Raw genomic sequence first — 21,291 nt, 5'->3', positions numbered from 1 at the left:
GTGGCACCTTCAATAAGATCAATGGCACAGTCATAGGGGCGATGTGGTGGCAGCTTAGTAGCATTAGCTTTGCTAAATACCTCTAAATAATCGGAATACTCAGGGGGAACTACGGGAGAATCTACGACTGTAGGGCTTTCAATAGAGGTGGACTGTAAGGCTATATCAGGACGGGCTAAACAATGTTCAAAACAGAAATCAGACCAAACCGTAATGTCCCCCTCAGGCCAGGAAATCAGTGGGTTGTGCGTCTTGAGCCAAGGCATGCCCAAAATCAGCGGGTGTTCCGTGCTGGGAAGCACGAACAGCGACAGTTCCTCGTGGTGGAGAGCGCTGGCTTGGAGAGAGAGTGGTACAGTCTGGAGAGTGACAGGTCTGGAGCGCACCGATTTCCCATCAACGGCGTGGATAGAGATGGGGCGACGGAGCTCCTTAGTGGGGATGTTGTGCTCCTTCACCAACTCCATGCTTATGAAGTTTCCCTCCGATCCGGAATCAACGAGTGCTGCAACGGGAAAAGAACCAGTAGGTGAACATAAAACCATAGGTAGCGAAAAACTTTTAGAATCACGACATGGAGTCAAGTTACGTACCACGTTGGCGCGTGGGACCCTTTCCACGCGCTTTCCCGTCGCAGGAGGCCTCATGGATCGGGTCAGGAAACCACACTCAGCTTTGTGATGACCCTTCTCTCCACAGTAGAGACATAGAAGGAGACGAATGCGGCGTTGGCGTTCGGCAGCAGACAGTCTGGACCTCTGGATGTCCATGGGTTCAGGTGTGGATTCCGGAGCAGATGTAGACCCACTGAAACCGCTGGCAGAGACGTGTGGATGGGGTACAGAAGCTACGTGGGTGCTGGACTTGGGACGTCGAGATAGCAGTTGATCCAGGCAAATAGAGAGAGCAATGAGTTGATCCAGGGTGAGTGCTTCATCTCGGCAAGCTAACTCTCTTAAAATGTCCGGGTTGAGTCCGTTTTTAAACACTGAAAGAAGCGCTGCATCATTCCATCCACTGCCAGCAGCTAGCGTCCGAAATTCCAGAGCATAAGTAGCGACTGGCTTGTGACCTTGCTTAAGAGCGAGCAGTAACTCTCCATTAGATTGACCGTAACGCGAGTGATCAAACACAGAGCGGAAAGTGTCCAAAAAATCCGTGTAGCTAGCCACCGAAATGCTATCCCATACAGCAGTGGCCCACTCGAGTGCTTTCCCGGAGAGACGAGAGATAATAAAGCCTATCTTGGCTTGATCAGTAGTCACTGGAGAGTTACTGAAGTAAACAGAGCACTGTAAAATAAAACCGCTGCACTTCACCGGATCACCGTCATATAACTCCGGTTTGCACACAAAAAATCCGGAGGAAGAAGTGCTGGGGTTATGAGGCCTGGTGTTAGCCATGGAGCTAGGGTTAGCAGTAGAGCTAGCGTTAGCCGAAGCTAATCCCTGTAGGTGGTCGAGGATGCTAGTTAGCTGTTGTTGCTGATTAGCTTGCTGGCTAGCTAGCTCGGTAACGGCGTGAGTCACACCAACGAGGGTTTGTTGGTGCTGACCGAGAAGTTGTCCCTGGCTAATCAACCCTGTTTTCAACTGGTCAGAGATCGCTGTCTGCTCACGTGAGGCCGCGTATTCTGTCATGGTGGAGCACAGAATACAGACACTCGCGGAACCAGTCAAGGATTTTATTAAAAACCCACAGGGTACAGAGAATGAGATTAGCAGTATAAACAAAACACCAGTAAAGGTATACCTGGGAGCGGAGAGCTTAACAGGATAGTGAGGCAGTCCAGTGGTCATACACGAAGTAAGCAGTATCAGAGGCAATCCAAAAACAGAAACGATAAACAATCCAATGGTCATACACAAGGCAGGCAGTATCAAGGATGATCCGAAAAACATAAACGATAAACAGTCCAGGGTAATACACGAAAAAATCCACAACGAAGGCAAAGGCAAAAATCGGTAGTCAAAAAACAAAAGCAAGGTCATACACGGAAAATAATCACAGAGAAAAAACGCTTTGTAAAGTCGGACGAAACCTAGGCAATACGCGGCGCCGAAGGGCGTCTGAGCAGTGCTTTTATACAGTGGCTAATACTCAGGGCTAACCGGCCGGGGCAGGTGAGGTGTCACGTGATCAGCAGTGTGTGTGTTGTCAGCGGGTGGTGCATTCTGGGTATTGTAGTTGTTGGGCTGACAACCTCCGTTGGAGACCAGTGTGGAAGGACAGGAAGTGCCTACAGCACCAGACGTGACAATCTCAGCTACTTCTCAGCTGTTTCGTGTAGCTTGTCAACAAATGCATGTACCAAGCTGTTCATTTGGGGGTGATGCATATATAATTTGTGTAGCAAGTGGGTAAAAAAGAATTACAGACATAATATTGCAATAAAAAAAATACTTTTCTTATTTTACAGGAGGGAAATTACTCCAAATCGATGCCATTTCTATCCCCAGGAAATCAAATATATAAATTTTGGACACAAAATAACTTGTAATATACAGTTTATTATTAAAAATAAGAAATGTAATTAAAAACATTAATAGAAACTACTTACAACACTAAAAAATAGCATTTGTTACCTGTCTCCACTCCACTCTAACTATAAACTTTACCATAAAATATAATTATTAAAATCAGTCCTTCAGAGATGTAATTTTTTTACATTGATCTGTGACTCCAATCCCATATGTACTTAAATATATATTTTTCATAATAAATTCATAATATTTAAGTTAAAATACACATTTCAGTCATGTCACTGGGTTTCCCTCAGTCCTGTTACCGTAGCACATTATCCTGATCATCTGAAACATCTGGAACAGGAAGTCACATCTACAACAGGAAGTGACATCTACAACAGGAAGTGATATCAGCTGGTTCTTCTGAAGACCATGTGAAGACCAGCATTTAGTTCCCTCATTAGTTTTTCTGTATATTTGATCTTATTATAACGATGACTGAGGAGCTCAATCTCAACACTCTGTCCTGTTACCATAATTCATTCTTAGATCTTATGTGTTTATTTTTGAAAGACAAATTTTGGGAAAATCACTAGAAAATGCTAAGTGTCATGCTATTAGCATAGCCGCTATTTAGCTATTTTTCATTTTTTGCTAATTCTATGCTAAAAACTCATTCCTGTTACTTGAAATTCCTGTTACTCAAAACAAAAAAGTGCCAGTGACAAGAGTGAGTTTCAGTAATAGAAGTGCCAGTAACAGGAATGAGTGGCAGTAAAAGGAGCGAGTTCCAGTAACAGGAGTAAGAGTCAGTAACAGGAGTGAGTTCCAGTAACAGGAGTAAGAGTCAGTAACAGGAGTGAGTTCCAGTAACAGGAGTGAGTTCCAGTAACAGGAGTAAGAGTCAGTAACAGGAGTGAGGTCCAGTAACAGGAGTGAGTTCCAGTAACAGGAGTAAGGGTCAGTAACAGGAGTGAGTTCCAGTAACAGGAGTGAGTTCCAGTAACAGGAGTAAGAGTCAGTAACAGGAGTGAGTTCCAGTAACAGGAGTGAGTTCCAGTAACAGGAGTGAGTTCCAGTAACAGGAGTGAGTTCCAGTAACAGGAGTGAGTTCCAATAACAGGAGTAAGTGCCAGTAACAGGAGTGAGTTCCAGTAACAGGAGTGAGTTCCAGTAACAGGAGTGAGTTCCAGCAAATGGTACCCATTCGGTGGAATGGCCCAGGAGTCTAAATTCTGGTTTATATACAACTATTTCTTTTTCTAAATTTGCCATTCCATTACCTCACCATCTGTGTCACTGAAGAGAATAAAATGAACCAAAATAAGCAAAAAACAGAAATTATGGATTTAGGATATTCTCTTTATTTCTTTCTCAGGTCAGTTTTATGTGATGATGACTCCTCCTGATGTTCTGCATGCAGGAGCTCCACGCTCCATAGCTCCACACCCTCATCCCAACACAGCGTGAGTACCATCTCCCAACGCTTCTGAGAAGAATTCCTGTCTCTACTATATTTTTCACACTATAAGGTGCATTTAAAAATAATAAAAAATTAATTTTCCCAAAAATCATCAGAGCTTCTTATAATCCGGTGCTCCTTATGTATGAATTCTATCAGTCAGGTATTAAGGAGCAGTAAAGTCACTCTGCTGAAGTACAGAGTTATACAGGAGCTTCAGTTTAGTTCTCCAGCACAGAGACTGGAGTAGCATTAGCATTAGCATTACCGCTAACTGCGATAAGCGCTAGCTCTTTGGCCGTCAAGTGGTGAGTATTATCAGCCTGTAGCCTGCTGCTTATATAGATGCATTACACACAGAGTGATCTATTATAAACATTTATTTCTTTATTATATAAGACCAACTAGTACTTTTGGTAGTGTGCCAAGTCCTGCTGGAAAATGAAATCCACATCTTCATAAAAGTTGTCAGTATCAGAGGGAAGCATGAAGTTCTGTAAGATTTTATTGGAAAACAGAACTGCACTGACTTTGGACTTGATAATAAAACACAGTGGATCAACACCAGCAGATGACAGACATGTCTCTCCAAACCATCACTGATTGGTGGAAACTTCACTCTAGACCTCGAGCAGTTTGGACTGTGTGTCTCTCCACTCTTCCTCCAGACTCTGATCCCTTGATTTACAAATGAAAATTAACTGATGATCAGTGATGGTTTGGAGATGTGGATTTAATTTTCCAGCAGGACTTGGCACACTGCCCACACTGCCAAAAGTACCAATTGCTCTTATATAATATTCAAATTTTCTGAGACACTGATTCTTGGGTTTTCATTGGCCGTAATCATCATCAACAATTGTATTGTATGTGTTTAAATAGCACCCTGTTTCAGACCTGTTTGACTTTTTTTATCCAGTTAGTTTGTGTACTCGTGCAATTACAGCAGCTTTAATTGAAGAATAAATACTTAAACACTGCAGGCAGATGCCAGCCGGAATTATTTATATCTCTGATATGCTGATCTCACCGATACGATTTACGGTTTTCGTAAAATTATCGTACGAACTTTCCCCATAGGAATGAATGGGCGGAATGTTGGCCATCTCACACACACCAGCCGATCCTGCGCACGGCCCCCCTCTCTGCCCTGCTCCTCAGTACTGTATCTGTATGGAGAAGAGACTGCTGAACACAACCCACACCAGAACCAATACCACACTACACACACCACACACATACACACTTCACACAGTCAACACCACACACACTTCAAACCACACATACCCCACACCACACCACACACACTCACCACACCACACACAGTCCACTCCCCACACATACTCCACACCACACAAACTCCACAGTCCACACCACACACCCCACACCACACACAGTCCACATTCCACACTACACACACTCCACACCACACCCTACACACATTCCACACTACACATACCCCACACCAAACACACTCCACACCACACATACACCACACACACTTAAAACCACACATACCACATTCCACACACACTCCACCCCACACATACCACACACACTCCACACTCACTCCACACCACACATACCCCACACCACACACACTCCACATCACACACACTCCACAGCACACACCACACACACTCTACACCCCACACCACTCACAGTCTACACCCCACACTACACACACTCCACACCACACCCTACACACATTCCACACTACACATACCCCACACCAAACACACTCCACCCCACACACCACACACACTCCACACCACACATACACCACACCACACACACTTCAAACCACACATACCACACACACTCCACATCACACATACCCCACACCACACACTTTAAACCACACATACCCCACACCACACACACTCCACACCACACACACACTTCACACCCCACACACTCCACACACTCACCACATGACACACAGTCCATTCCCCACACTCACTCCACACCACACATACTCCACACCACACACACTCTACACACCACACACGCCCCACACCACACACAGTCCACACCTCACACTACAAACACTCCACACCACACCCTACACACATTCCACACCACACATACCCCACACCTAACACACTTCAAACCACAAATACCCCACACCACACACACTCCACATCACACATACCCCACACCACACACTTCACACCCCACACCACACACACTCCACACACTCACCACACGACACACAGTCCACTCCCCACACTCACTCCACACCACACACAGTCCACACACTCACCACACGACACACAGTCCACTCCCCACACTCACTCCACACCACACATACTCCACAGTCCACACCACACACACTCTACACACACCCCACACCACCTTAAAACCACACATACCCCATTCCACACACACTCCACCCCACACATACCACACACACCCCACACTCCACACTCACTCCACACCACACATACCCCACACCACACACACTCCACACCACACAAACTCCACAGCACACACCACACACACTCTACACACCACACACACACCCCACACCACACACAGTCCACACCCCACACTACACACACTCCACACCACACCCTACACACATTCCACACTACACATACCCCACACCAAACACACTCCACACCACACATACACCACACACACTTAAAACCACACATACCCCATTCCACACACACTCCACCTCACACATACCACACACACTCCACACTCACTCCACACCACACATACCCCACACCACACACACTCCACATCACACAAACTCCACAGCACACACCACACACACTCTACACCCCACACACCCCACACCACACACAGTCTACACCCCACACTACACACACTACACACCACACCCTACACACATTCCACACTACACATACCCCACACCAAACACAATCCACCCCACACACCACACACACTCCACACCACACATACACCACACCACACACACTTCAAACCACACATACCACACACACTCCACATCACACATACCCCACACCACACACTTTAAACCACACATACCCCACACCACACACACTCCACCTCACACATACCACACACACACTTCACACCCCACACCACACACACTCCACACACACCCCACACAACACACAGTCCACTCCCCACACTACATACACTCCACACCACACACAATCCACATCACACACACTCCACATCACACACACTCCACACTTCACACCCCACTCCAAAGCCCACACCACACACACTCTACACACCACACACACCACACACAGTCCACACCCCACACTACACACACTCCACACAACACACACTCCATATCTGACACACAAACACCCCACACTCACCACACCTCACCCCACACACACCACACCACACACACTCTACACACCACACACACTCCACACCACACACACACCACACACTCTACAAACCACACACACCTCACTCCACACACCACACCACACACAGTGCACACCCCAAACCACACACCCTCCACAACACACACCCTTCATACCACACACACAGCCCACACACTGCACAACCCACACACAGTCCACACTCCACACCACACAATACACAACTTAGTAACTATTTGACAAGCCAACTTAAAGTTCGTTCACAAACTTTGCCTTTTCTAGATATTATTATTATTCCGCGCTCAAAATTTAATCACTATCTCCTCCTAGGGCTTTTGACGTAGAACCACGAAATTTTGCAATATCGTAGGACCTATACCCGATTAGGTTGCTTGTGCTTTTTTAAGCGATACATCGTACGGTTTTCGTAAAAACTTCGTAAACGTGCACTTTTTTTTCCCATAGGAAATGAATGGGGGACAACTTTGAACGTCTATGTAGGTCACAATTTTTTGTACAATTATCGTACGAATTTTTCCCATAGAAATGAATGGGGGGCCCAGAGTTCTAACTCGCACATAAGCAGCTCTGCGCACGGAACCCCTTCTCTCCCCTGCTCCTCCAGTACTGTGAGTGTATGGAGGAGCTGCTGTATGGAGCAGCTATCAGTCAAAAGTTTGGACACCCCGGCACCCCAGCCAGGGCTTAGCAACCACCTATTAACTGCTTAGCAACCACCTTAGCAACCACCTGGAAAACGTTAGCAACTGCCTAGCAACCACTTAGCAACACCTTAGCAACCACCTGGAAAACGTTAGCAACTGCCTAGCAACCACTTAGTAAGCACCTGGAATACGTTAGCAACTTCCTAGCAACCACTTAGCAACCACTTTAGAAATTATAGCAACTGCCTAGCAACCAGTTAGCAGCACCTTAGCAACCACCAGGAAAACGTTAGAACCTGCCTAGCAACAGCTTAGCAACCACTTTAGAAATGAAAGCAACTGCCTAGCAACTACTTAGCCACCACTTAGCAACCACCTGGAAAACGTTAGCAACGGCCTAGCCACCACTTAGCAACCACTTTAGAAATGATAGCAACTGCCTAGCAACCACTTAGCAACACCTTAGCAACCACTAGGAAAACGTTAGCAACTGCTTAGCAACCACTTAGCAACCACTTTAGAAATGATAGCAACTGCCTAGCAACTGCTTAGCAACACCTTAGCAACCACTAGGAAAATGTTAGCAACTGCCTAGCAACCACTTTAGAAATTACAGCAACTGCCTAGCAACCACTTAACAACATCTTAGCAACCAACTGGAAAATGTTAGCAACTGCCTAGCAACCACTTAGCAACCATGTGGAATATGTTAGCAACTGCCTAGCAACCGCTTAGCAACCACTTTAGAAATGATAGCAACTGCCTAGCAACCAGTTAGCTACACTTTAGCCACCACTTGGAAAACGTTAGCAACTGCTTAGCAACCACCTAGCAACCACTTAGCAACCACGTGGAATACGTTAGCAACTGCCTAGCAACCGCTTAGCAACCACTTAGCAACCACCTGGAAAACGTTAGCAACTGCCTAGCAAACGCTTAGCAACCACTTTAGAAATGATAGCAACTGCCTAGTTACCACTTAGCAACCACTTAGCAACCACTTTAGTAATGATAGCAACTGCCTAGCAACCAGTTAGCAACACCTTAGCAACCACATGGAAAACGGTAGCAACTGCCTAGCAACCACTTAGCAACCACTTTAGAAATTATAGCAACTGCCAAGCAACCACTTAGTAACAACAGGGAATACGTTAGCAACTGCCTAGCAACCACTTAGCAACTACTTAGCAACCATGTGGAATACGTTAGCAACTGCCTAGCAACAGTTTTTTAAGCATCTAACCAAACGTTTTTAGATTTCCGCATTTTTGGCATTTAGCGTTTAGCCAAAAGTTAACAGCATATCAAAGACTCTTCACACTCTTCAGACAGAAACATTTCAACTTTTTAACGTTATTAGCGTTCTTTTCCAAGCCAACTTAAAGTTCGTTCACGAACTTTACCTTTTCTAGTTATTTATATTGTTTGTGCTGATTTAACCCAGAGAACAGGGTTAGTGTGACAGTGATACTTTCAAATATAACCTGCACTTTTTAAATATATAATACAGTAATATGCCAAAAATCCTGGGACTAGTTTCTAGTATTGTTTCCCATGACTTTTGCCACTTTGTCCCAGAAAAGCTTAACAAGGTTGCATTGAATGAATTTGATTTTAGTCAGCCATTGTCTGTTTGCATGGTCAAATCTGGCCAGACACTGCCGGTCACCATCATTACCACCCACTGCTGTGCACTTCTACCCACTACGGATGCTAATATTAGCCTTCTATAGTGTATATCCACCCATTATCAGACCTCAGTACAACTTTGCCTTCTGAAGTCTCCATTGCTCCACCAGCATCTCTCGCGTTCATTAAAACTGAGCTGGATGCTCTTTTATAGGCTGTACGTGTGACGTAAGTACGTAAAGACCTGTGACGTGGCCAGAAGAAGAACTCCTGTAAAAAGCGACTCTTCACCCCAGTTTTCAGAATTAATATATTAGTGGTACCATGAAACACAATATTTTATCCATATTCATCTCCACTCAGAAATGCTTCTGCTTTTAGTTTAGAAACTAGATAATACGGACTGACACGTTAAGTCAGGGGTGTCCGAACTTTTTTTTGTTGGGGGCCAGACGAAGAAATATATTTGGAAGTCACAGGCCACAGACTCTGTAATAAAACAAATAATGAAATATACCACTTTAAATAATACTTTTTTTCCTGATTACTTTCATTTACACACCATTTTACTTGACTTACTATCTTTATCTTTGACAGTGTTGTGTAAACTAAGATTTTTCAAATTGATGTTTCATTACATGATGTCTCTTAATATTAAACTCCTTAATTACGGCAACTTTTAGACTCTTTGGCCCGTTTTTCTGCGCTAGAAATGCGCACTCTCTCCGCTTTTAGACTCTTTGGCCCGTTTTTCTGTTCTAGAAATGTGCACCCTCTCCGCTTTTAGACTCTTTGTCCCGTTTTTTTGCACTAGAAATGCGCACTCTCTCCGCTTTTAGACTCTTTGTCCCGTTTTTCTGCGCTAGAAATGTGCACCCTCTCCGCTTTTAAACTCGTTGGCCTGTTTTCCTGCACTAGAAATGCGCACCCTCTCCGCTTTTAGACTCTTTGTCCCGTTTTTCTGCGCTAGAAATGTGCACCCTCTCCGCTTTTAGACTCTTTGGACTGTTTTCCTGCACTAGAAATGCGCACCCTCTCCGCTTTTAGACCCTTTGTCCCGTTTTTCTGCGCTAGAAATGCGCACTCTCTCCGCTTTTAGACTCTTTGGCCTGTTTTTCAGTGCTGTAAAGGCGCACTCTCTCCACTTTTAGACTCTTTGGCCCGTTTTTCTGCGCTAGAAATGCGCACTCTCTCCGCTTTTAGACTCTTTGGCCCGTTTTTCTGTTCTAGAAATGTGCACCCTCTCCGCTTTTAGACTCTTTGTCCCGTTTTTTTGCACTAGAAATGCACACTCTCTCCGCTTTTACACTCTTTGGCCCGTTTTTCTGCGCTAGAAATGTGCACCCTCTCCGCTTTTAGACTCTTTGGCCCGTTTTTCTGCGCTAGAAATGTGCACCTTCTCCGCTTTTAGACTCTTTGTCCCGTTTTTCTGTTCTAGAAATGTGCACCCTCTCCGCTTTTAGACTCTTTGTCCCGTTTTTTTGCACTAGAAATGCGCACTCTCTCCGCTTTTAGACTCTTTGTCCCGTTTTTCTGCGCTAGAAATGTGCACCCTCTCCGCTTTTAAACTCGTTGGCCTGTTTTCCTGCACTAGAAATGCGTACCCTCTCCGCTTTTAGACTCTTTGTCCCGTTTTTCTGCGCTAGAAATGTGCACCCTCTCCGCTTTTAGACTCTTTGGCCTGTTTTCCTGCACTAGAAATGTGCACCCTCTCCGCTTTTAGACCCTTTGTCCCGTTTTTCTGCGCTAGAAATGCGCACTCTCTCCGCTTTTAGACTCTTTGGCCTGTTTTTCAGTGCTGTAAAGGCGCACTCTCTCCACTTTTAGACTCTTTGGCCCGTTTTTCTGCGCTAGAAATGCGCACTCTCTCCGCTTTTAGACTCTTTGGCCCGTTTCTCTGCACTAGAAATGTGCACCCTCTCCGCTTTTAGACTCTTTGTCCCGTTTTTTTGCACTAGAAATGCACACTCTCTCCGCTTTTACACTCTTTGGCCCGTTTTTCTGCGCCAGAAATGTGCACCCTCTCCGCTTTTAGACTCTTTGGCCCGTTTTTCTGCGCTAGAAATGTGCACCTTCTCCGCTTTTAGACTCTTTGTCCCGTTTTTCTGTTCTAGAAATGTGCACCCTCTCCGCTTTTAGACTCTTTGTCCCGTTTTTTTGCACTAGAAATGTGCACTCTCTCCGCTTTTACACTCTTTGGCCCGTTTTTCTGCGCTAGAAATGTGCACCCTCTCCGCTTTTAAACTCTTTGGCCTGTTTTCCTGCACTAGAAATGCGCACCCTCTCCGCTTTTAGACTCTTTGTCCCGTTTTTCTGTGCTAGAAATGCACACCCTCTCCGCTTTTAGACTCTGTTTCCCGTTTTTCTGCGCTAGAAATGTGCACCCTCTCTGCTTTTAGACTCTTTGGCCTGTTTTCCTGCACTAGAAATGCGCAGCCTCTCCGCTTTTAGACCCTTTGTCCCGTTTTTCTGCGCTAGAAATGCGCACTCTCTCCGCTTTTAGACTCTTTGGCCTGTTTTTCAGTGCTGTAAAGGCGCACTCTCTCCACTTTCAGACTCTTTGGTCCATTTTTCTGCGCTAGAAATCCACACCCTCTCCACTTTTAGACTCTTTGGCCTGTTTTTCTGTGCTAGAAATGCGCACTCTCCGCTTTTAGACTCTTTTGGCCCGTTTTTCTGCGCTAGAAATGCGCACCCTCTCCGGTTTTAGACCCTTTGTCCCGTTTTTCTGCGCTAGAAATGCGCACTCTCTCCGCTTTTAGACTCTTTGGCCTGTTTTTCAGTGCTGTAAAGGCGCACCCTCTCCACTTTTAGACTCTTTGGTCCATTTTTCTGCGCTAGAAATCCACACCCTCTCCACTTTTAGACTCTTTGGCCTGTTTTTCTGTGCTAGAAATGCGCACTCTCCGCTTTTAGACTCTTTTGGCCCGTTTTTCTGCGCTAGAAATGCGCACCCTCTCCGGTTTTAGACTCTTTTGTCCCGTTTTTCTGCACTAGAAATGCGCACTCTCTCCGCTTTTAGACTCTTTTGCCCCGTTTTTCTGCACTAGAAATGCGCACCCTCTCCATTTTTAGACTCTTTGGTCCGTTTTTCTGTGCTAGAAATGCACACCCTCTCCGCTTTTTGACTCTTTGGCCCGTTTTTCTGTGCTAGAAATGCGCACTCTCCGCTTTTAGACTTTTTGTGCTGTTTTTCTGCGCTAGAAATGCGCACCCTCTCCGCTTTTATACTCTTTGGCCCATTTTTATGCACTAGAAATGCGCACTCTCTCCGCTTTTAGACTCTTTTGTCCCGTTTTTCTATGCTAGAAATGTGCACCCTCTCCGCTTTTAGACTCTTTTGTCCCATTTTTCTGAGATAGAAATGCGCACGCTCTCTGCTTTTAGACTCTTTGGCCCGTTTTTCTGCACTAGAAATGCGCACCCTCTCCGCTTTTAGACTCTTTGGCCTGTTTTTCTGCACTAGAAATGCGCACACTCTCCACTTGTAGACTCTTTGGCCCGATTTTCTGCGCTAGAAATGTGTACCCTCTCCACTTTTAGACTCTTTTGGCCCGTTTTTCTGCACTAGAAATGCGCACCCTTTCTGCTTTTAGACTCTTTTGTCACGTTTTTCTGTGCTAGAAATGCTCACCCTCTCCGCTTTTAGACTCTTTTGGCCCGTTTTTCTGCACTAGAAATGAGCACCCTCTCCACTTTTAGACTCTTTGGCCCGTTTTCCTGCGCTAGAAATGCGCACTCTCTCCGCTTTTAGACTCTTTTGTCACGTTTTTCTGCGCTAGAAATGCGCACCCTCTTCGCTTTTAGACTGTTTGACCCGGTTTTCTGCGCTAGAAATGCGCACTCTCTCCGATTGTAGACTCTTTTGTCACGTTTTTCTGCGCTAGAAATGTGCACCCTCTCTGCTTTTAGACTCTTTTGTCCCGTTTTTCTGCACTAGAAATGCGCACCCTCTCCGTTTTTAGACTCTTTGGTCTGTTTTTCTGCGCTAGAAATGTGCACCCTCTCCGCTTTTAGACTCTTTTGCCCCGTTTTTCTGCACTAGAAATGCGCACCCTCTCCGCTTTTAGACTCTTTGGCCCGTTTTTCTGCGCTAGAAATGCGCACCCTCTCCGTTTTTAGACTCTTTGGTCCGTTTTTCTGCGCTAGAAATGCGCACCCTCTCCGCTTTTAGACTCTTTGGCCCGTTTTTCTGCGCTAGAAATGCGCACCCTCTCCGCTTTTAGACTCTTTGGTCCATTTTTCTGCGCTAGAAATGCGCACCCTCTCCGCTTTTAGACTCTTTGGCCCGTTTTTCTACGCTAGAAATGCGCACCCTCTCCGCTTTTAGACTCTTTGGCACGATTTTCTGCGCTAGAAATGCTCACCCTCTCCGCTTTTAGACTCTTTTTCCCCGTTTTTCTGCACTAGAAATGCACACCCTCTCCGCTTTTAGGCTCTTTGGCCCCTTTTTCTGTGCTAGAAATGCGCACTCTCCGCTTTTAGACTCTTTGGCCTGTTTTTCTGCGCTAGAAATGCGCACCCTCTCCGCTTTTAGACTCTTTGGCCTGTTTTTCTGCACTAGAAATGCGCACCCTCTCCGCTTTTAGACTCTTTGGCCCGGTTTTCTGCGCTAGAAATGCGCACCCTCTCCGCTTTTAGACTCTTTGGCACGATTTTCTGTGCAAGAAATGCGCACCCTCTCCGCTTTTAGAGTCTTTTGTCACGATTTTCTGTGCAAGAAATGCGCACCCTCTCCGCTTTTAGACTCTTTGGCACGATTTTCTGTGCTAGAAATGCGCACCCTTTCTGCTTTTAGACTCTTTGGTCCGTTTTTCTGCGCTAGAAATGCGCACCCTCTCCGCTTTTAGACTCTTTGGCCCGTTTTTCTGCTCTAAAAATGCGCACTCTCTCCGCTTTTAGACTCTTTTGTCCAGTTTTTCTGAGCTATAAATGCGCACCCTCTCCGCTTTTAGACTCTTTTGGCCCGTTTTTCTGCTCTAGAAATGCGCACCCTCACCACTTTTAGACTCTTTTGGCCCGTTTTTCTGCGCTAGAAATGCGCACCCTCTCCGCTTTTAGACTCTTTGGCATGATTTTCTGTGCAAGAAATGCGCACCCTCTCCACTTTTAGAATCTTTGGCACGATTTTCTGTGCTAGAAATGCGCACCCTCTCCGCTTTTAGACTCTTTGGTCCGTTTTTCTGTGCAAGAAATGCGCACCCTCTCCGCTTTTAGACTCTTTTGTCACGTTTTTCTGCGCTAGAAATGCGCACCCTCTCTGCTTTTAGACTCTTTGGCCCGTTTTTCTGCTCAAAAAATGTGCACCCTCTCCGCTTTTAGACTCTTTTGTCCCGTTTTTCTGCACTAAAAATGCGCACCCTCACCGCTTTTAGACTCTTTTGTCCCGTTTTTTCTGCACTAGAAATGTGCACCCTCTCCGCTTTTAGACTCTTTGGTCCGTTTTTCTGCACTAGAAATGCGCATCCTCTCCGCTTTTAGACTCTTTGGCCCATTTTTCTGCGCTAGAAATGCGCACCCTCTCCGCTTTTAGACTCTTTGGCACGATTTTCTGTGCAAAAAATGCGCACCCTCTCCGCTTTTAGACTCTTTGGCACGATTTTCTGTGCTAGAAATGCGCACCCTTTCTGCTTTTAGACTCTTTGGTCCGTTTTTCTGCGCTAGAAATGCGCACTCTCTCCGCTTTTAGACTCTTTTGTCCTGTTTTTCTGAGCTATAAATGCGCACCCTCTCCGATTTTAGACTCTTTGTCCCGTTTTTCTGCTCTAAAAATGTGCACCCTCTCCGCTTTTAGACTCTTTGGTCCGTTTTTCTGCGCTAGAAATGTGCACCCTCTCCGCTTTTAGACTCTTTTGCCCCGTTTTTCTGCACTAGAAATGCGCACCCTCTCCGTTTTTAGACTCTTTGGCCTGTTTTTCTGCACTAGAAATGCGCACCCTTTCCGCTTTTAGACTCTTTCGTCCCGTTTTCCTGCTCTAAAACTTCACTCTCGCCGCTTTTAGACTCTTTGGCCCGTTTCTGACACCTAGCGTTCAAACTTTGAATCTCACATTATAAAAACCTGCTTAACAGCGGGCCAACTTTCATTCTATTTCTAAAATACCTCACGGGCCGCTCCAAAAAAGGTTTGGACACCCCTGCTTTAAGTTGATCTGTTCCAATACTTTTGCTCATAAGAAAAATGCGTGGGTTTAGACAGAAGGTGCTGGATTTTCTGAAATAAAAGCTGAAATGTTGATCTTTTGTCTCATATTCCTCTTTTAATATCAAACTCAAATGTTTTTTTAGTCTAAAGCAGAAATAATGGCATTGGCCTCACTGTTCTAACACACTTACAGACTTACAGAAGGATTATGTTGTTTTTGTGTTGATAGAACTGTCCACTGATATGCGTACTGTATCTTCAGCAGTTATCTGTGTTTGCCCTGTTTTTGGCGGGGGTTCAGTAACAGTGAGCGTTTCCTCTTTTTTGTGATGGTCTTTGTCCGGCCTCGTCCTCGGCTCACGGCGCTCTCGCTGCTCTCAGAGCAGAGACTTAATTAAAGTGTACCTGAGGGAAGATGCCCTGCCAAGCAGTGTCGTGTCATTAGAGCAGATCTGGGCGTCCTCTCAGACAGCATCTGTCCGGCAGCACTGCAGTTTATAACAGATACCGAGACTCCGCCGGGGTGGAGGGGTCACTTTCAGCTTCTGCTGCCTTTACCGAACACACACTGCCAACATAACGGTGTGTAATTGTGGCTAGAGTGTCTAGTTTATATAGTTCAGTCTCTCAAACAATCCCTCCATGTACCGCATTTTATGCGACACTAGTAAGGAACAGGGGTGTCGCCATGTTTTCCTTCTAATTCAGCAGATCTAGCTGTTGCAGGGTGTGGGGGGAAACTAAGTAGCAAAGTTAAATAGAGCTAAGCTAAGTAAATAAAACTGTAATTCTTAAAAAATACACTTTATTTTAAAGTTAAACGAGTGCTGGATGTTAATCTACACAGATTTCTCTCCTGAAAACTGTTTATTTGGGTGAGTAAAGCACTTCCATTTATCTACAGTAAGATTAGATTTCCTAATTTTTCCAGCACTAAGCTTGGAGCATTAACATTAGCCACTAACTAGCATTAGCTCGTAATGCTAATGCTGCTTCAGCAGTACTAGCCAGGGTAAGCAGCACGCTACAAGCTGATAATACTTTCCTCTAAACAGCAAAAGAGCTAGCAATTAGCATGCTAAGTGGCTAATGCTAATGCTGCTTCAGCAGTGCTAACCAGGGTTAGCAGCAGGCTTCAGGCCGATAATGCTTACCTCTGAATGGCAAAAGAGCTAGCGCTTAGTGTAGTTAGCCAGTAATGCTAATACTGCTCCAGCAGTGCTAACCCGGGTTAGCAGCAGATTACAGAGCGATAATACTTAGCTCTGAATGACAAAAGACCTAGCACTTTGTGTGTTCAGTAGCTACTGCTAATGCTGCTCCAGCAGTGCTAGCCTGGGTTAGCAGCAGGCTACAGGCTAGTAATACTTTCCTCTGAACAGCAAAAGAGCTAGTGCTTAGCAGCTAATGCTAATACTGCTCCAGTCTCAGTGCTGGAGAACTAAACTAAAAACTCCTGTATAACTCTGTACTTCAGCAGAGCAGCTTTATGCAAAACAATTTTCAGATCATGGATCTGACAATAAAGTATCTATCTATCTATCTATCTATCTATCTATCTATCTATCTATCTATCTATCTATCTATCTATCTATCTATCTATCTATCTATCTATCTATCTATCTATCTATCTATCTATCTATCTATCTATCTATCTATCTATCTATCTATCTATCTATCTATCTATCTATCTATCTATCGTTCCTGCAAATATTGCCAAAAATGCGATACAACCAGTGGCACCAAGCTCACTCGGGTTGCCAGGTCAGGGACACTAAACCTACAAGAACAAGTGCAAGACAAGTTCAACAACTTCAACTGGTATCTAGTACATAACAGGTATCTAGTACATAATAATGGTTTGCGTCACAACGTTATTAGAACGTTAGTATTAAAACTAATACTAACATTATGAAAATGTTAAAAACAAAACATTCCCAAAACTAAAAAATCAAATCATTGACACAAGTGATTTTGCACAACGTTACCAGAATGTTTTAAAAACTTTAAATGTTAAAAATGTTAAAAAATGTTCTGAGAGCATCAAAAAAATGATGACAGATTGAGCATTCTAAAAACATTAACTGTAACATTCTGATATGCAATAATATATTTTTAGCTGGAAAGTAGGGGTGTGCCATATTTTACAGTATGCAATAATATTGCCAGAATAAAAATATATATATGTGACATTGAGCAACAGCTTTTTTTTGCTGTTTAAAGCAAAAGACAGAGATAATATTTAAAACTTTTTTTTTTCTATTCAATGATTTGTCATATCGCCAAGACTATCCCTGAGATATTGTAATGTTAGCTTAGGGCCATATCGTCCACCCCTATCTTTACTGCTGCAGGAGGCCTAACCCTATAACGCCAAACGTATCATATTTGATACATGATTTTTAGAGCCCTCCATGTGAGCAGTGTTACATTATTTCCCCTGAAAAACCCAATGTATACCATGATATACATGCAGTGCACGGATAATTCCACAGGTGGCAGTATTTCGTTCACTAGAGGGATTTCCAGGGATGTGAGAACATTTCCATTAATAAGGAAGAGGACACAGGTGGATTTTAAAGAAAACCTTGCCAATTTTGAAAATGTTATGGGGAGAAAATAATATATATTTTTTTGTGGAACAGCAATAGGAACAGTGACTGGGTTGATGTAATGTGAAATTACCTCATATTTCATAATCTATGTTTTAGTAAAACCGTGTTGAAAATGACGTATCAAATTTGATACAGCAGGTATATAAGGTAGTTTAACTCTAAATCTGTAAACTGTCATTGTAATGTATTTCACGCATTACACATAAAACCAAGCAACATACAGTTTTTATTTTTCAAGTAAACTAATTAAATGTTTAAAATACATAGTTTGGGACATTTAGAGCAGAAAATTAGATATGCAATTTGCTGTACCGTGATTGATGACTAGGTAGGTGTTGCGATAAAACAACTGCTCGTAACTTCCTTTTGCTTAGTGATTTTCACTAAACACTGATGAATTCAATGGAAAGTACACAATAATTCGTTTTTTTGTGTCTATGTGTGTTTTTAGATGGCAAAAAATACAGTGTTGAAGATGCTCTGAAGAGGATTTTGGATGGAAATTCAAGTGACAGAGCAGCTAGGGGAGGATAAATAAATAAAAAGATAAAAATAAAAACAAAAATATAGCCGCAAGCGGCAATCATCGGGTTCAAGCACCAACTTGCACAATGGTGCCTACTGGAGCATTGAATGGTGATGTGTAAGAAGGTCTAATATGATTGGAGATGCCCTGTCACATTTAGAAATTATCAAGTTTTTCACCTGTTATTAATGTTGAGCAGAGGCCTTTCAACCTGATCAGTGCTTAAATTCACATGTAAATCTAGTGAACTTTGTAGGATATTCATTAAGTGAGTTAGAACTAGTCAAAAGGTGTCTACATGTTATTGGTATTGATCAGGTGGCTTCAACCAGAATGTTCACAAAGTGGTATTCAGATTGACCTTTGAACCTTTGCAGAACAAGCTGAAATGTTTGACCAAACAAGTTTAAATTAACACAAAGGAGTGAATGTTCTGATATGACATGTAATTACGAAGTTATTATAAATCTAGTTCTGAATTAAATGGCGCTTCATCAAGCACCAACTAGCACAATGGTGCCTACTAGAGCATAGGATGGTGATGTGTAAGAAGGTCTAACACAATTGGAGACATTCTGTCACATTTAAAATGATCAAAAGTCTTTCACCTGTTATTAATGTTGAGAAGAGGCACAAAGGAGTGAATGTTCTGATATGACATGTAATGTCAAGTTATTCTTAATCTAGTTCTGTATTAAATGGCGCTTCATCAGAGTGATATTGTACAGAGGTCTTTAACATTGTGAGATTACAGCAAATACTGCAGAGTTACAGCAATTTAGGTTAGAAATTCCAAGGACGCACAGATTGCTTGATGCCTGGAGAGTATTGTATGTGAAATTTTCACAAATGTTTTTAATGAACATTTACCTAGAGACTCTACAGTGTGCAGCAAGACTGAAATGGAGGTGATAGGCCAAATATCCAGAGAGTAGTTTCAATATAGCTATTTTCAAACAATTAGCAATTATGAATGAACAAAGCACTTTTTAAACATAGTTGTATTGAGAAATTTGTCAGAGCCACTGTACTAAATATGGCAAAAACAATTAGATGTCAAAATAGTACAGCATGATTGACATATACTCGTTTTTTTGGAACAGCGCCCCCCAGTGGGCGGATTGTTTCAGCACTTTGCAGGTCACTACAGTGTCTCCACCTGAACATAACTGCCAAATATCATCCAGATTGGGCAACATTCAGCCTGCCAAAATGTCTGCTGAATGCTGATTGGCTGATGGTGTTCAGCCATGTTGATTGATTAAGTTGCCCTTTGAACATCCTTTAGAGGCTGTATGATAGATTCTGCATGCAAAGTTTCAACTTGCTAGGTTGCACGGTTGCTGAGAAACAGTGCTCCAAATTTACCTCTTGAAGTGAATGGGGCATATATCCGGAAGGACTAATTTGCATATGGCGGCCATATTGTTTACATATTTCAACTTTTTCTTAATGAATATTGAAGCGCATGCTCTCACGAGTGTTTTGATACCAAACATGCCAGGATTGGTCAAAATTCCTAGGACTAGTTTGCAAAAGTAGGTTTTGCATATTATGCAAATTATATAGACGGAAGTGCATGGTCCAAATTGGTATTGACCCAAGGAATCCATCAAAAAAAGAATTTTGAATGTAGGTCTTATGGTTTTTGAGTTATTGAGAAAATTGTGAAAAATGAATTTCCTTGTTTATAGCGCCACCACTTGACCAATCGGTGCCATTTTTGTTGTCCACCGAGATGCACTGATCCTACATCTACCTACCAAGTTTCATTTCTCTATGACTTACGGTTTAGGCTGCACAACTGTTTTTACAGGAGAAAAAGAATAATAATAATAATAATAAGAAGAAGAAAAATCTTAGCAAAAACAATAGGGTTCTACGCACCTTCGGTGCTTGAACCCTAATAAATAGGTTGTGAACTACACAATGAGTAAAAATAACTAAAATGTTCTCATTACTTTGAAATTGTATTGTTATTTAGACCCGTTGTATCAAATATGATACAAATTGAAACTCATATATGCAAATTGATATTTTGAAATTTGTTTGTTTGTTTGTTCAAAAGGACCAAAAAGGGCTCCAGTTTCAAAGAATTGGAATTTTCTGTCAATTATTTAATAGTTTGGGCTTTACAGGCCTAACCAATGGCACAGATCTGTAAAAATCCAGCATGGAGGGTAAAATTGGGTTAAAATAATCACGTCACTGTCGGATTTTACAGAAAGGGCTCCGGGGGGGGGGCGCTCACAGAGACGTCTGCCAGTTCAGACGGATCACTTGAGCCTCGCCTGGCAGCGTCTGGCCCGGCGGCGGGGCTGCATATGGATGGAGCCTCCTGATGGTCCGGATAGTGGCTTCATAAACCCCTCAGATCAGCTGCTCTTTAAAGTAAACACCCCGGTGATCCGGAGCGGATTGCGGGCTTTGGTAAAGCCGCGGATCA

The 21,291-nt window shown here is 43.6% G+C and overlaps 1 protein-coding gene across 1 annotated transcript in view; it reads left to right on the top strand.

The window, feature by feature from the left end:
* The window catches only part of LOC103030628 (upstream stimulatory factor 2), a 55,404-nt gene that overhangs the window by 14,535 nt on the left and 19,578 nt on the right, over nt 1-21,291 (top strand). Inside the window, exon 5 of the mRNA XM_049478105.1 lies at nt 3,844-3,931. Coding sequence (XP_049334062.1) covers nt 3,844-3,931 — 88 coding nt within the window. The remainder of the gene's footprint in view (nt 1-3,843; nt 3,932-21,291) is intronic.

The sequence above is a fragment of the Astyanax mexicanus genome, chromosome 1 (genome assembly GCF_023375975.1).
Source record: "Astyanax mexicanus isolate ESR-SI-001 chromosome 1, AstMex3_surface, whole genome shotgun sequence".
Taxonomy (NCBI): Eukaryota; Metazoa; Chordata; class Actinopteri; order Characiformes; family Acestrorhamphidae; genus Astyanax; species Astyanax mexicanus.
This window is presented reverse-complemented; position numbering and strand designations above follow the sequence as displayed.